This window comes from Myiozetetes cayanensis, unplaced genomic scaffold, assembly GCF_022539395.1.
Source record: "Myiozetetes cayanensis isolate MyiCay16 unplaced genomic scaffold, myiCay2020 scf1, whole genome shotgun sequence".
In the NCBI taxonomy this organism is placed as follows: domain Eukaryota; kingdom Metazoa; phylum Chordata; class Aves; order Passeriformes; family Tyrannidae; genus Myiozetetes; species Myiozetetes cayanensis.
Genome location: NW_026086604.1, coordinates 19,433,121 through 19,447,404, shown reverse-complemented (window position 1 = coordinate 19,447,404; position 14,284 = coordinate 19,433,121). Strand labels below are relative to the sequence as shown.

The following is a 14,284-nucleotide window of genomic DNA, read 5'->3' as shown; positions in this document are numbered from 1 at the left end:
ATGAACTGACCCTCTCGTAGGAGTGGGAAGCAAAACACCCCTCCTCTAGCTCCTGATTGAAACTTCAGGGGACTCACTGCAGCAGCAAATCTGTGGGTTTTGGCACCTTTCCTATTTCTTGGCTCAATTGGAGCTGCCAAAACCAGTGATAGGTTCCGGAGCGCACTGTTTCTCAGATGGGACCAGATCCAGGGCTAACAAGCTGATGAGACACAGGGTCTCAGATTCCCTCCTCCCTGAGGCAGTCGGAGGTCCAGTCACAGACTGTGGGGATGCAACGTGCTCCACCCTGGTGGTGGCCATCACTGGGAGCCAGGCTCTGTGCTGGGACAGAAGCCTTGGGCTTTGTGCAGTGAGATGCATGGGCCAGCAAAGGTGGTAGAGTGGAGGATTTTAGCATCCCTGTGCAAATAAACACCTCCATACACCCCTGCCTTTTTATGCTAAATTGTATTATGGCCCTAATGGGAGAGTGAGGAGAATGTATATCGCAGGGAGTTTGGCACACTGGAAGTTCATGCAATAAAGCTGGTTTGAAGTCGCACTGAGGACAGGGGCTACCTGGACACTGTAACTGATGCTCCTTGCAGGCTCCAGCCTGTCTCAAGTTTATATTAACGGGCAGTTCCACAAATAGGCTTTTTTTTTTTTTTTTTTTTTAAATCTCAAGAGGAAATAGGCACTGGTTTCTGTTACCTTCCCATGGGCTTTAAATTACTTTTAGCACTCTGGTGCTAATCCCAGCTCCAAATTTAGCCTAGGTAAAATTTTGTGGAGTTTAAGGAGCATGCACAGGAGCATGACCCAGCCCCCTCCAGAGCCTGTCTGAGGCTGGCAGGAGTCCCTGCTGTGACAAGCTCTGCTCTCTCATGAGCCACATCTCAGAGCAACTAACTACAGCTACTACCCTGCCAGCCCGTGCTCCCTTGCCACGTCCTGCCCCCCTGATAATGTGCTAGTCTTTAGGGGAAAAAACCCCACCCTAAACCTGGAGAGGGATTTATCTGTGGCAGGGAAAGTTGCAGTCAGCTAAGCTGGTCTTTCCAGCTCCAGAGGACCAGAGCTCTCAGCCTTGTGCTGTCCTTCCTTTGCTTTTGTAATCCACTCTGTGCTATCCCACTCTGTGCCCAGCTGCTGGCTTTAGCTGCTGGAGGAAAACCTGTGTTAGCAGTGGAGAGCCCAGCCGGCTGCAACGTGCCGGCACAGTGCCCGTGCACAGTTTAAGCCCTGGCTAAGCCCTCCAAATTGGCTTTCACAGCTGCTGACCCTTTGCCCATGGCAGTGAGCGGGACAGGAGCTGTGAAGACAGCAGGCAAAGACTTCTCTGAGGTTTTCTCAGCAGACCATAGGGCTACGTGAGGCTTTAAGGCTCCAGCGTGAAGGCAGTAACAGCACGTGGCACACCATAGCTAGCTGCAGCAGAATGTTTATTAGTAGGAAAGAACATTTAGGGGATTTCAGTAGGTCAATTTGTTTGAACTGTCAGTATCCACCGTACATTGGTTTTCCTCAAGATTGTTCAAGGTTACATATTTATATAAGAAAACAATAATTCATATTTAGGTGCAATCAGTAATTCCAGTATGAAAAAGCACCATGTCACAAAACAGTTTACAATACAAAAGTCTTCAAAATCTAACATTTAAAAACAATGTATTTGTTCAACAGTAATAACAATACAGTAAAAAAATTCTTATTTCCCTTCAAACAATACTGCTTATATATTTTGGCACTGAAAAAGAAACTATCACAAATGCGCCTTTTTAACCACACAATGCTGTTTTGTGAGTGTCTATATAACAAGGAAAAACATGCTTTTGAAGTCAGTCATTTTGCCAGGTGCAGTTTGAACTGCTTTCTCCATTAAAAAGAAAAAAAACAAACTAAAAGAAAAATAACTCCTAAGCTGCAGCATGTCTTGACTTTTGGCCCAGGACACAATCTGGAGAAGTGTCTCTCAGACTCAGCGCATCGAGTACATTAGCCCTGCCTGAAAGGCTGGATTCAAGCCCCATTTCCCTCTCCAAACCTGACAAGAAATATAGACCTAAGCTCCCCAGGGAGTCCTGTCTTTTAGGGACTGACCCCAAATTCTTGCTATATTAAGCACCCCAATAAGATTCTGACCTTAAAATTGCTGCTCAGGCTCTTCTTTTCCTTAATTGCTTGATTCCCCCAGATTTTAGTTAATTAATTTTGAAGTCCCTTGCACAAATGGTCTCATAATGTGAGCCCATGGATTTTGTCCTGGTATAGCCAGCAATTCCAAGGAAAACTGGATGTGCATGTGCATGAACTGAGGGGTAAGGGAGCCTGATGCCAGTGGGGTGCCCTGGGTCAGGAGACATTCCTCCCAGGTGTCCTCCTGGGGCCAGGGCTGGCACACAGCGTGGGAGGGGGAAGCTTGAATCTGAGACAGTGTAAGACAGAAAACTAGACTTCTCAGAAAGAATTAGTTTCCACTCGAAACTGACCCCTATTAAAAGAAGAACGCAGGTGCTACGCGCCGGGTGAAACACCGGTGCCTGCGTGCAGCTATGACGGCCCTTGAGAAAGGCTGATTCTACTGAACATGCAGTCCTTGGTGCTATCTCTAAGAGCTGAACAATAAACAAACAAACAAAAAATTTAAATAGTTTTTACATCCTACATCAAAGGTGCCACTACAAAAACACAATAGCATCACACATTAATTAGTACAGTCTTAAAAATGCAAACCAACGCTGGTAAGACTCCCATACATTCTGCATATCATATGTACAGAAGATAACAGCTTCTCGAGAGGAGAGGACAGTCATAGGGAGATAATCTGTTTTCTGAGTACGTTGCATAATACAAATACATTATCAGCATAAGAAAACTTTAACACTAAGAGTTCAAGAAAGGTCCTAACTGGAAGCTAATAGCAGGGGGAACCGTGCACGTGCTGGGGGGCACAAAACATACACAATCCTCCACCAAATTCTGCGCCTCCTTCAGTGACCTGATCATCTACTTCCATGTTACCAGGTAGGTTTAACATGCTGCTCTGCAGGCACAGAATCCCAAAGCATACAGCAGCACAGGGCCATATCCCCTAAAGCTGCCCCTGGTATGCCTGAAGGCCGCTCACCTCTGCATGTCCTTTCATGGGCTTTGCCTGGCGAAGAACTAGCTGGAGACTGGGAATACCATCAGATAAGCTTACAACAGAACCGGGGGGATAAATTAACACATCACGATACCTATAGGGAACTACACGCAGGACACTAGCAATTCTAGACAGCCATAAGAAAAATATGTGGACCAAATTAATTTAATTCATAGTTGTCCCTCTCCTTTCTGAGTGGTAAAAGTCTTCCTTAGGATATGTAGGTTTGCTTACAAAGCATTCATCTAGAGAGGTATCTAATTTTGCCAAGACACAGGATATGCTGAACTCCACGCTGCTGCAGTTAGTCTGCCCATGGTAGATTATTTAAAGTTTCATTTGGTATTTCTATGCTGCAATGAGGCAACAGCCTGAGGGAACAGAGATGAGAAGCCTCTCCCAGTGGAATGGTCATAGATTTAAATAGGAACTGTACACTTTGATCCATTCAGGTTTTGGCCATGGTTTATCTCAGTTTATTAGTTTTTACAGCATCAAAAGTATCTGCCCAAATTTAAACAAACAAATTGTTGTGGTTTAACCCCAGCTGGCAACCAAGTCCCACAGAGCCACTCCCTCCCTCCCAGTGGGATGGGGAGAAGAATTGGAAGAGTAGAAGTGTGAAAACTCATGGGTTGAGATAAAGACAGTTTAATAGGGAAAGCAGAAGCCCCATGCACAAACAAAACAAAACAAGGTATTCACTCCCCAGTTCCCATGGGCAGGAAGATGTTCAGCCATCCCCAGGAAAGCAGGGCTCCATCATGCATAATGGTGACTTGCAAAGACAAATGCCATCTCTCTGAAAGTCCTTCTTTTCCTCCTTCTTTCCCCCCACATCTTTGCTTACAGACCAAGACACCATATGGTCTGGGATATCCCTGGGGTCACTTGGGGTCAGCTGTCCCGGCTGTGTTCCCTCCCATCTCCTTGTGCATCCCCAGCCCCCTTGGTGATGGAGTGGGGTGAGAAGCACAAAAGTCCTTGACACTGCTCCACTGTAATGAAAACATCCCTTTGTTATTAACACTGTTTCCCGCACAAATCCAAAACTTAGCCCCATTCTAGCTACTGTGAGGAAAATTAACTCTACCACAGCCAAAGCCAGGACTCAAACGTGTAACTATTTACTTTTGCACCCATCACATCATTCACTTGGTAATATTTAAAAATCAAAAGATACTAAGTACTTCTGTCAGAATAGGAAAATATTGGTCAAGGTTCAAGTGTTAAATAGAGCTGAATAAACAAATATTAACGACAAAACTGCTTGGATGGAATTGAACAATTGGAAGAGCTAAACATATTGACACGCAGCTCTGTTTCTTTGCAGCAAGTGTGCAGACAAAAATAACCCTGAACGTAATTAAGCACTTTGCTTTTACCAGGCACGGTGAGCCCACCTTGGTAGGAATAGCTCAGACAGCTCTGCTCTTGGAATCATTGGGACTTTTACATAAGAGCTGAAGGACCAGTGGGGCTAAATATAAGAGGATCCAAGATAATGAAAGAAATCACAAACACACCTCAAACACAAATAAGAAAATTAAACACAAAATACCAAAGAAACATGATCTTGTAGAGTATTTGTATGACTAACATGGAGCACGATGTCTTTAGTAATGTTCCTTAGATCCTTATCAGATTGAAACTCTGGTTTTGGTTTTTTGTTTTTTCTTCCAGATACTAATAAAAAAATATTTGGTTGCCCTGGAGATGGGAACAAGATAATGACAGGAAATAAAAAAGTGATGGTGGCAAGTTCTCCCCCAGACAACCACACTGGACCCATTAATCTTCCCTCTGAGGGCAGCCAATGAGCAGCACAAATGAAGTTTAGAATCTAAGAGGATTTTCTCAGGTGGATTTACTAATCACCATCATCCCATCACCCTGTTTGATGGGGAAACGTGAGGCCAACCCTGAAAACTGGTGAAACTCCTGTCCCCAGGGAGGAGAAAACCAGAGGTCACACCCTCAACATGTGGTTTTGACAGATGGCATACAGAGTTTTGTCTGATATTACTGTGCCAGAATTATCTCCTGGTCCACAGCATCTGGGTGCTCCAGGAAGGATTGGGGCACTACACGTTGAATGGTGATGCACAGGAGAATGCTGCTCCGGCCTGGAAGAAATCTCTCTGGAGCAAACCATGGAAGTGGAGAATGAGCACCAGTCAGGTTCAGTCTGCTGTGCCTCAACACACACATACACGATAATGAAAACCATGTTGTTCCAGTGTGCCTTTGAAATGTTTAATACTGCTATTACTTAATAATAGGAAGTAAATAGCATGGTTGGCAAGGTACATGCAGGTGGTTCAAAGGTTGGGAACCAAATCAGAAGCTGTTCCATCCAACTGCATCAAACTTGGCTCCTCCAGATGTCAAGGGCTGGTGTTTGTTCATACAGACGCTAGGGATGGCAACTGGGAGGTGGGTGCAAAGACTCGGAGAGCCGGACACCCTGAGTGCACGCCCTGGGAAGGTGAGAACATCTTTGGTATAAGGTCAGGGCAAGAGGGGAAGATCTAAAACATGTCTCAGCTGCACAGTAAGTGAACACTAGGGAGAGGGTGGCTGTTGTGTGCTTTGAAATCTAGGAAGCCCTCAGCAGGCCTAATAAGCTCAGCTGACCATCTCTGTGGCACGACCCAGAGTCCCCATTCTCAGCACATGGGGACATGGGGATGAAGCAGCCCAGGAGGTCCCATGTGCTGGGCTGGTGCAGAGGAGCTATTCTGTGCTGACTGCTGCCAAGAGGATTTCACCTTGCAAATTCAAACGTCAGATGAAAGGCAGTGATGTCTTTTACAGTTTTTCATTTATGTAGTCTTTTTGCATTGTGCACTATAACCCAAGCTTTTTTTTTTTGGCCTTGCTCATTCTGCATTAATCAGCATTTTACATGCAATAGCTTAATCCCAACTATGCATAAAAATAACGTGACCTGTGGGAGCAATGAGGAAATCAAACCTGTACATGGCAAGAAGCCCCTCACACCTGGCCTTTCCAGCTGTTACTTGTTAAGAAATGGAAAATCCTCACCCCTAAAACAATCTCAGTATGGATGATTGGAAGAAACAGCAGCAAAAGCCAGGCTGGAATAAGGGGTGCTGCTGACTGAGATTCCCATAGCAGACAGGGATTGTTTCTGCAAGGGGCAAGGAGATTGACTTTACATCCAGCTGATCGTTCTACTGCTCTGAAGGCCACAGGCACCTAATGGCTTCTGCAGCTCCTCAGTGCTGGTCCTGGTTTCTAGTGGCACTGCTCTCCACGACAATTTACAATCCCTGATGCTTTTTCCCCCGTGTGCTTAAAACACAGCCATTCTCCCACCTTCCCCAGCCTGCAAAATGACACCTGGGCTTTGAGAGTCAACTGGAGCATTCTGTTCTTTTCTATCATAACTGGGAAGGATGCTCCTGCAGGCAATGTTTTGCCCTCAGTTACACTTAGTGAAAGCCCTATTGGGAGCTGTTTGTTCAACTCCTGCCAGGGCATAATGAACAGCTCTGCTGCTTGTATGTAAGGAAGAGCAGAGTTACTCTACTCCTGCAGCTGCATGTTCATACTGAGAGTGTATTTTGTCAGTGCCTATGATGGAATACGCAGCAACAGAGCTGCTCATATGGAAGGTGCCATTTCTGGTCTAGCCCTATCTCAGAGCACATCACATCACAAGTCTGATGTATCGCTGCCTTGCATCTTATCTGCCTACTGCACAGTCAGTGGAAAACTCTGCATGCAGCCCTGAGCACTGCTCAGCTGTCTGGTGTTTGCCAAGTTTCTCTGAATTTCGAAGCACAAGTTCTGCCTGTGATACCAAGGAAACCAACTTCCCCCACTTTAAGACTTCTACATGAGATCCTGCTCAGTAAGATACAGAGCAAAGAATGCATCCAAATGCTTGTGTGAAGGGCAGGTGAAATATTCTTCTCCACCAGTCTTGCACCAAGTACCTCACATCTAACTCCTGAGCCCAAGGACTGCCTTACCAGGAAACAGAGAGCACCATGAGAAAGATAAAAGGAGGTGCTGGTGTAGTGAGTGTTCAGGAAGACTTGTCCAGCCCTCCCCTCTGATTGTTTCACTTGGCACTTGTACGTTAAGCTTCAAAAGGAAACTCTTCTGCAGGATGCCTCCTTGACCCTGACATGCTATATTGCTATCACGTTGCATCTTCACCGGTGGTGCTAAGAGACAAAAGAGAGTTTTAAAAGAAGGAGGCACCTCAGCTCAGGGCATTTGTTCAGAGGCAGGAGATTCCCTTCTCACTGCCACGTGTCTCTAGGGACCTGCCAGTTGTCACCGTGTACCCTGGTTCACATGTACTGAGACGTGTGGCCAAGGCCATCTTCTCATCTCAGTTTAGTCTGCAGATTAGAGCTTAACATCAAGTTACCACAGTTCACCAAGTTTCCATGAGTCAGCTGAGATGAGGTTCTGCCTACAACAACTGAAAGGTAATGTGATTTAACCTGGTCTGCAGTGAAAGAAAATTAAGCTAAGCCGCATTATTGCACTTTTGCCATCAGCGAAGAGAGCACATGCTGAAAAGCCCTGGGGCGCAGCCCCCAGGGGGAGTGTTCAAGTCATGTGTGACCACTGTGCAATACTTCTGCACACAGACCTCATCCAGTTACAGAATTTACACACTTCTGGCTTGCTGTTTTAAGCAGCAGAAAATGTGGAGGTCATGCCTCATAGCACAGAACAACAAAATGCCCCAGCAATAAGAAAAGTCCTACAAGGTCCTAAGAACAGCAAGAGGAATAGCACAGATCTGGGTACCTCAGGAACATCCACTAGTGGACTGACAGGGCTTCAAATAATGTTGAAACAAAAATATTTCTTCAGTCCCTCTCAAACTGTAAGTGCTCACAAAAACATGTGTGTTGGTTTTACAAGGGTAAACCAACCCTTTTCCCTTCCCAAAGTATCCTAAAACAAAGACAGTCTGCTGCAAACTTCACAAGCCATAGTCCTCACTTCATATCTTCTGGCACAGTTTGGCAAGCTGACTGGGAATGTTGGATAAATGGGACTGGCATTTTCCAGGGATTTTCGGTCTACATGTGGGATGTACTCGTTAATTCTTTTGGACAACATGTGAGTGAAGGTTGCCTCTTGCTCATGCAACTAAAACTGGTGAATGCATCCACAAAATTGAGAGGTGATATGAAACAGTATGTGCGGTCTACCATCCTTCCTATATGATGGCAGTGCTAAAGGATCACTTGAAAGTGACTTCTTGTGCTATTTTATGCAGGATATGCCACTTTGCCTTCAAAAGCTTTATGAAGGCAGTTATGATTGCAAATGCAAATGGCAGCAAAGCAGAAAATTCCAATCTGAGGCACAGCATACCACTGCTGTCCTGCTGATTTGAGATCTGCAGATGCTCCTATCACAGTTCCAGCTATGGATCACTCTTTAAGTACATGCAGAGGCAGAGAAAGAAAGGGATAGTTAATAATTTAAAACAGTACCAACCAGTGGTAGTCAGGTAAAAGAATAACCTTAGTTCACTCTGCAAATATTTATACAATACTCTTATCTCCAGCTATGTTCTCTGCAGCCTAATGCTTACTGTTCCAAATTTTGTGAACTGTGGGAAGAATTACATCTCCACTGGCCTGGGGTCATAGCGCACGTTGTATTTTCAAACACATGTTGTATGGTAGTAACACACGAAATAAGCCTGGCCCCAGAACCCCAAAACTTCTGAGCAAAAACAAACTGAGAGATTAGGTTCTGGGCTGGAAATATCCTGTAAAATGAAAAAGAGGCGGAATGTCATTGCTTAAATGAAAGGCAATGTTTTAAAAGTTTCAGTCACATGCAAGTGCTTTCACAGCATCAAGAAGATGGAACCATAGAAGGTATCCGAGTTCACCTTCAGGAAATGCCAGCTTCCACAGGTCTGGGTTGTATTTGGATGTGGGTGCCTGCACTGAGCTGGGAGGTTAGAAGTTCAGCAGGGATCCTCTGGCGTCACCTTGTCCTGCTGCCCATGCTGGAGTGGTGATGGAGCACCCCAGGAGCAGCTGAGGTGGTGGGACTCATCATTCCCATCTGGAAGAGGGGGGTGTTGATCAGTGCATGCCCCCTGAGCTTCCTGCAGCAATCCCCAGCAGTCTGGCCAAGTTTCTCCTGCTGAAAAACAACCCTCAGAGCACTCAAGGGGGAACATAACTTTCACTATCGATGAGGTGATGGATATGGGAGAGAGGACCTCTCCAGATAAAGCAGAAAATTATCTTGAAGAAAGTAGGCATAGACTCTCCTTTGAAGGGTTAGATTTGTGCACAGGAGGTCTAATGAAGATTTGGGAGAAAGAGATAGGGAACATTTCCATCAGCCATAAGAATTGGTGCAAAACTTGTCAGTGATGCTCATAACAGCTGAAAGCACTGGGATTGAAATCTGTTTGCATCTGTGTTTGGGCCTCTTTTGCTTTCTCATTTTCCCCTACTCATCTCTGCTCAGTATTTTGATTAATGTGAGGGGAATATATCATCAACCAGATTTCTGTGATTGTTTGAGACAAAGGTGTGTTCTTGAAGACATTCATTGAGTGTAATTAGCCACTCATAATAATTTTAGTACAACCAATTAACAATGGTATTTTCAATTTATTTTTATTGTCTTTTAACATGCTTTGCACTTCACACCTGGCAAAGCAAAGGTATGAAAAAATCAAGTCTAGGATTGTTTCTGTCAGTTATTGTACATACTATCTAGTGTTCCACATAAAATTATTCATACTCAGCTACTTATTCATGGCTTCTAATTAGTACTTAGCTAATCATCATCTGCAAAGCAGACTTATTTTACTTAGTTTATTTTAAATTAAGGCTACTGGGGATTAGCAACTACAAGGTCACTTGACAAAACGCCAACCTTGCCTGTCAGACAAAGGTTACTCTAACGAGCTCATGAATTCCCAACACTGTGCGCTGCCTGCATGGGTACCTCTCCAACAGGATCATAGAGCAGACTTTAGCCAATGATTGGTTAATGCCAATTTACTCAGCATAATGCCTCCTGTTGCTAAAGCTTTTCTGCTGCAACAGTGCTTGTAAAGTCCCTAAGAAATCCTAGTATGTGTACTAGCTCTGCATACAGCAACTTGGACCAAAGGATAAAGTTTTGCAGCAGCAAATTTCAGAACTCCTGCATCTAGGCGAAAAGATAAACATTCAACATTTCTCTCAAGAGCTGATCTTTTTTTGTTTTAATTTTTATATATATAAATATATCATAAAGCGTACCATTTCCTCATTTCAGTACAGATTTTTTTTTGAACTTTACTAAAATAAATGAAATATAAATGCTACAATTTTATGTTTAAAACAAGCTTTGATGACAGCCTCCCCCTAAGAGCAGGCCCAGAAAATCTGTTAGCTATGTGGAGAGAGACAAAAACACCCCCAAAAATTTCCTCCTATGCAAGAGCATTCAGAATAGCAGATGTGCCTCAGCTGGAGATGCTTGCAGGTGTCTGTGAGTTTCTCACGTGAATGCCCACTCTCCTTAGTAGCAACTGCTTTATTACTAACCTGAAAATTTCACATTCAACATGTATCTCCCTTAAATTCATTGTCAAGACCCAGTTTTTCGTATCTCTGTCTGCCTTTGCTGATCCCAAACGGCAAGAGGTATTGTCAGTTGTGGATTTGGAGATCAGGATTGCAAATTGCTGAATTTTCAGATAAAGCCATGTGAATCCAACCACTGTAAAGCTAGTAAAAAAATGTCAACCTCTGTTTTGTCCCTTCTCCTTCACAACCTGGAAAATGTTCACAGCATTGAAACAAGGAGGCATAGGAGTGGACAATATACCCCATACATTTTTCACTTTTGTACTTTTTCCCAATCCTGTCTTTGACCTTAACTGGTGCCTCCTGGACAGGTTCTAGCTGAATCTTACCCACCCATCACAACCCCTTTGGTTCAGCCTCTACAACACTTTCAGGTCCTGCAGGTGAATACTTAACAACTAAAGCAGCAATCTAAAATCTGTCAGTGTGTCTTGCTGCCAAGGGTTTTGTTGTTGGCTCACTCTTCCTCAACACCTACTTTCCAAAACCAGACACATTAAAACAAACAAACAAACAAACAAACCCAAATGAAAATTTTAAAACAATGATAACACCACAATATCTGTTTAAAACAGTACTGCCCATGCTCTGGACAAATTGATAAGAGCAATTCAGCATTCTTATAATTAATCCACAACAAAAGAAGCTATAAGATGCCACAAATAAAGGCATAATTGGCCATACAGAGGCAACACTACCATGAATGTTGTTTGGCAAGGAAAAAAAAAGCAGATACATAATTCATCCAAAGAATGGGTTCAGAACTGCCCGGCGCTGCTGGGATCACACTGCAGGAGACGGACTATGGATGGATCACTCTTGGCGCCTCGGATGAACTCTTCCAGAGAGAGCTTTCCTAGAAAAGAAACGTGTTTACTTAGTGCATGCAGTGGGTCGCAGCACACCTGACAAGACTCTGGACAAACACGGTGTGAGGAAGCTGGGGGAGCCCAAGAAAAATCCCTGGGAAAGCAACCCTGCAAGGCAAAGTTCTGCCTGGCTGCACCCTGCTGTCCTTGTATGGTGGTGGCTTTGCAGGGTCATCCCGTGTGGGCGGGACACCCCAGCCACCCGCCCTGAAGGGTGCCTACCGTCACGGTTGGTGTCCATCTGACGGAAGATCTTCTCTGTCCTCTTCTCTGGTGTTGACTCATCTTCTGGCATCTTCATTACAGATGAAACCATCTTATAGATTGCCTGTGCGATAGACAGGAGCAAAGAGCTGGTAAGAAACACATTATCTTAATGCAAGGGTATGATTACAGATATAGGCAGAAAATATCCTGGAAACGTTGGCTGGAACCTGTTCTGGGATGCTGGAGGGCATTGGGTGGCACCAGTACACACAGCTTCCCTCTTCAGTGGGACACTCATTTATGAAATACTGTGTTTCTTCATTTAGTCATGGTTGAACACCATCTGGATTTGGACTGAGGTTACATTTTTCCTTATTAAAACAGTCTTTGGACGAATTTAGCATTTGTGCAGTATGTTAGGCATTGGCAGCTCCCAGAGCCTGGAGGAACAGTAAGACCATCAAGGTCATGCCCCATGCTGTGGTGTCTTTGTGCTTTGGCCTCCCAGGTTCCATCCTCGCTACACCTGTCTCCTCACCCTGCCTTTGCTTCTCCCCCATCTCCTTTCTCTCCCTCCCTGTGGCAGGGAGGGCAGTGACTCACTCCCTGCACTTGCTGTGTCTCCCAGATAACAAAGACTGGACCATCAAAGAGCTGGCCTTTTCCTTGGGGGTTGGTGTGCAAACGCAACTCAAAATCCCATTCACAATTCGTTCTGGTCCCACAGAGCACTGGCACCACCCATAGCTATTCTCTGCACAGACAAATCCATTAGTCATGTTTGGTACTAACTCTCCCGAAAGAGGGGTCATTTAATTTTAAAACAAGGATGAGGATCTGTCTCTGAAGTCCTTATCCAAATGTTGTCTGCAAACATGATCATGCACCACCGATAAACAAGTGGGTTTTGTGTTAGGTATCTTTGCTGTGCCACAGCTGGGACAACAGCAGCAACCAGGCAGCTTCAGGGTGGTGGCCTTGGGTGATCCTCACGGCTGCTTGGAGGGGCAGCACATCCCAGCCCAAGGCAGCACTGCCCCAGTCTAACCAGCTCCTTCTGCTTCCCACTGCAGCTCGTTGGTTCTGCACTCTGCACTGGGCATCACCTTGCCTGGCAGCCCTGTAGATGTGGATCACTTTCTCCCACAGATTCAAATGCTTGTTTTCACCCAATATGGTTTCTCCAGTGGACAGTTAAAAAGTTAGTGAAGATGTGATTACTTTAATTAGGGAGCTGGGGGAAGGAGGCAGCAGGGGAAGAGAAAGAAAGGAGAGGGTGGACATTAGAATTTACACCTTCCTCATCCTCATCAGCATGCAAGGCTTGCAAGGGTCAGAGCAAAGATGAGGCTTATAAATCTGCCACTGTTTAAGCATCTGAAGCAGTCTGGCTTTTGTCTGGGGTAGGAAGAGAGGTGGAGGGGTCATTCCCTCACTATGGGTGAGAAGACAGCAAAGCAGAGAATCTGTATTGAAAGTGTGGGAGGAATGCGCCAGCCCGGGAGTGCAGGGGTGTTTACCCTGATCAAAGTAACCATAGTAAGAATATGCAGATTTTTAGGACAGAAAAAGCGCTTCAGGATGACTTCATCCTACAGGGTCCTTTTCACAGAGGCGTGTGAAGGGAATAACAGATGAGATATTCTAGGAAAGCCAGATGGGAATAACATAGTAAGCATTCCTTTCATGCTGAAAATGGTTACTCTGGACAAATTCTTATGTCCTTACTCAGAAGTTTAGTGGGAAGTTTTCCCAAAATAAAAGACCAGTTAAAGCTGATTAAGAATCTTGAGACTTACCCCATATTAATTCAATGCAGCTACATAGAGCTTTTTATTGTGTTTGAAAGAGCAAGCTCTGAAAGGAAGTTGGTTTCATGCAATAATTACATGGAGTTGGGCTGTACTAACGCTAAGTTGGGACCTGGGACTGAAAGGCTGCAGGAACTCCACCCCACATGGAGTGTGACTCCTCAGCTTCCCAGCACCTGGGCTGAAAACCATCAGTGGCACTCAGAAGGAAAAAGTTTGGAGGTTGCTGTATATCAGCAGCCTCCTGAGTCAGGGCACCTTTCTTGGGTGAACTTCTGTCAGGAGCACTCCTTACAGCTCCCTGGCACCCCTGAATGCCACCAAGAAGTGCCTCCAGAACCCTGTGTACGTCACTGGAGCAAGCACAGGCTCCAGCTTCATCTGCTGCCCTGCTGAACTCTCTCCTTTGATTTTCCAGCTGCCTGTGGATGAGCAGCAGTGGGTGATTTAGGGCAAATCTCATCCCTTTCCCTGTATGCACTGGTTTTGCTCCCAGTCACTGGCTGCCACTGCTGCACTCAGGCCAGAAGCCTTGGTGAGGGCTGCATTTCCTTGTATACCGAACAAACTGTCAAAAACCTCCTTACGGTGATGGTAGCAATGACAATATGAGTTTTCAGTCGATCCTTTTCGCTCTGTTCAAATAAATTTTGACAG

General features: G+C 45.0%; 1 protein-coding gene across 1 annotated transcript in view; it reads right to left on the bottom strand.

Annotated features, from left to right (window-relative positions):
• Positions 1-1,410: 1,410 nt before the first annotated feature.
• NCALD (neurocalcin delta) overlaps positions 1,411-14,284 on the bottom strand; it is a 57,899-nt gene continuing 45,025 nt past the window's right edge. Inside the window, exons 3-4 of the mRNA XM_050327048.1 lie at positions 11,832-11,937; positions 1,411-11,596 (exon numbers count right to left, since the gene is read on the bottom strand). Of these exons, the coding sequence (XP_050183005.1) occupies positions 11,499-11,596; positions 11,832-11,937 (204 nt within the window). The 3' untranslated portion in view covers positions 1,411-11,498. The remainder of the gene's footprint in view (positions 11,597-11,831; positions 11,938-14,284) is intronic.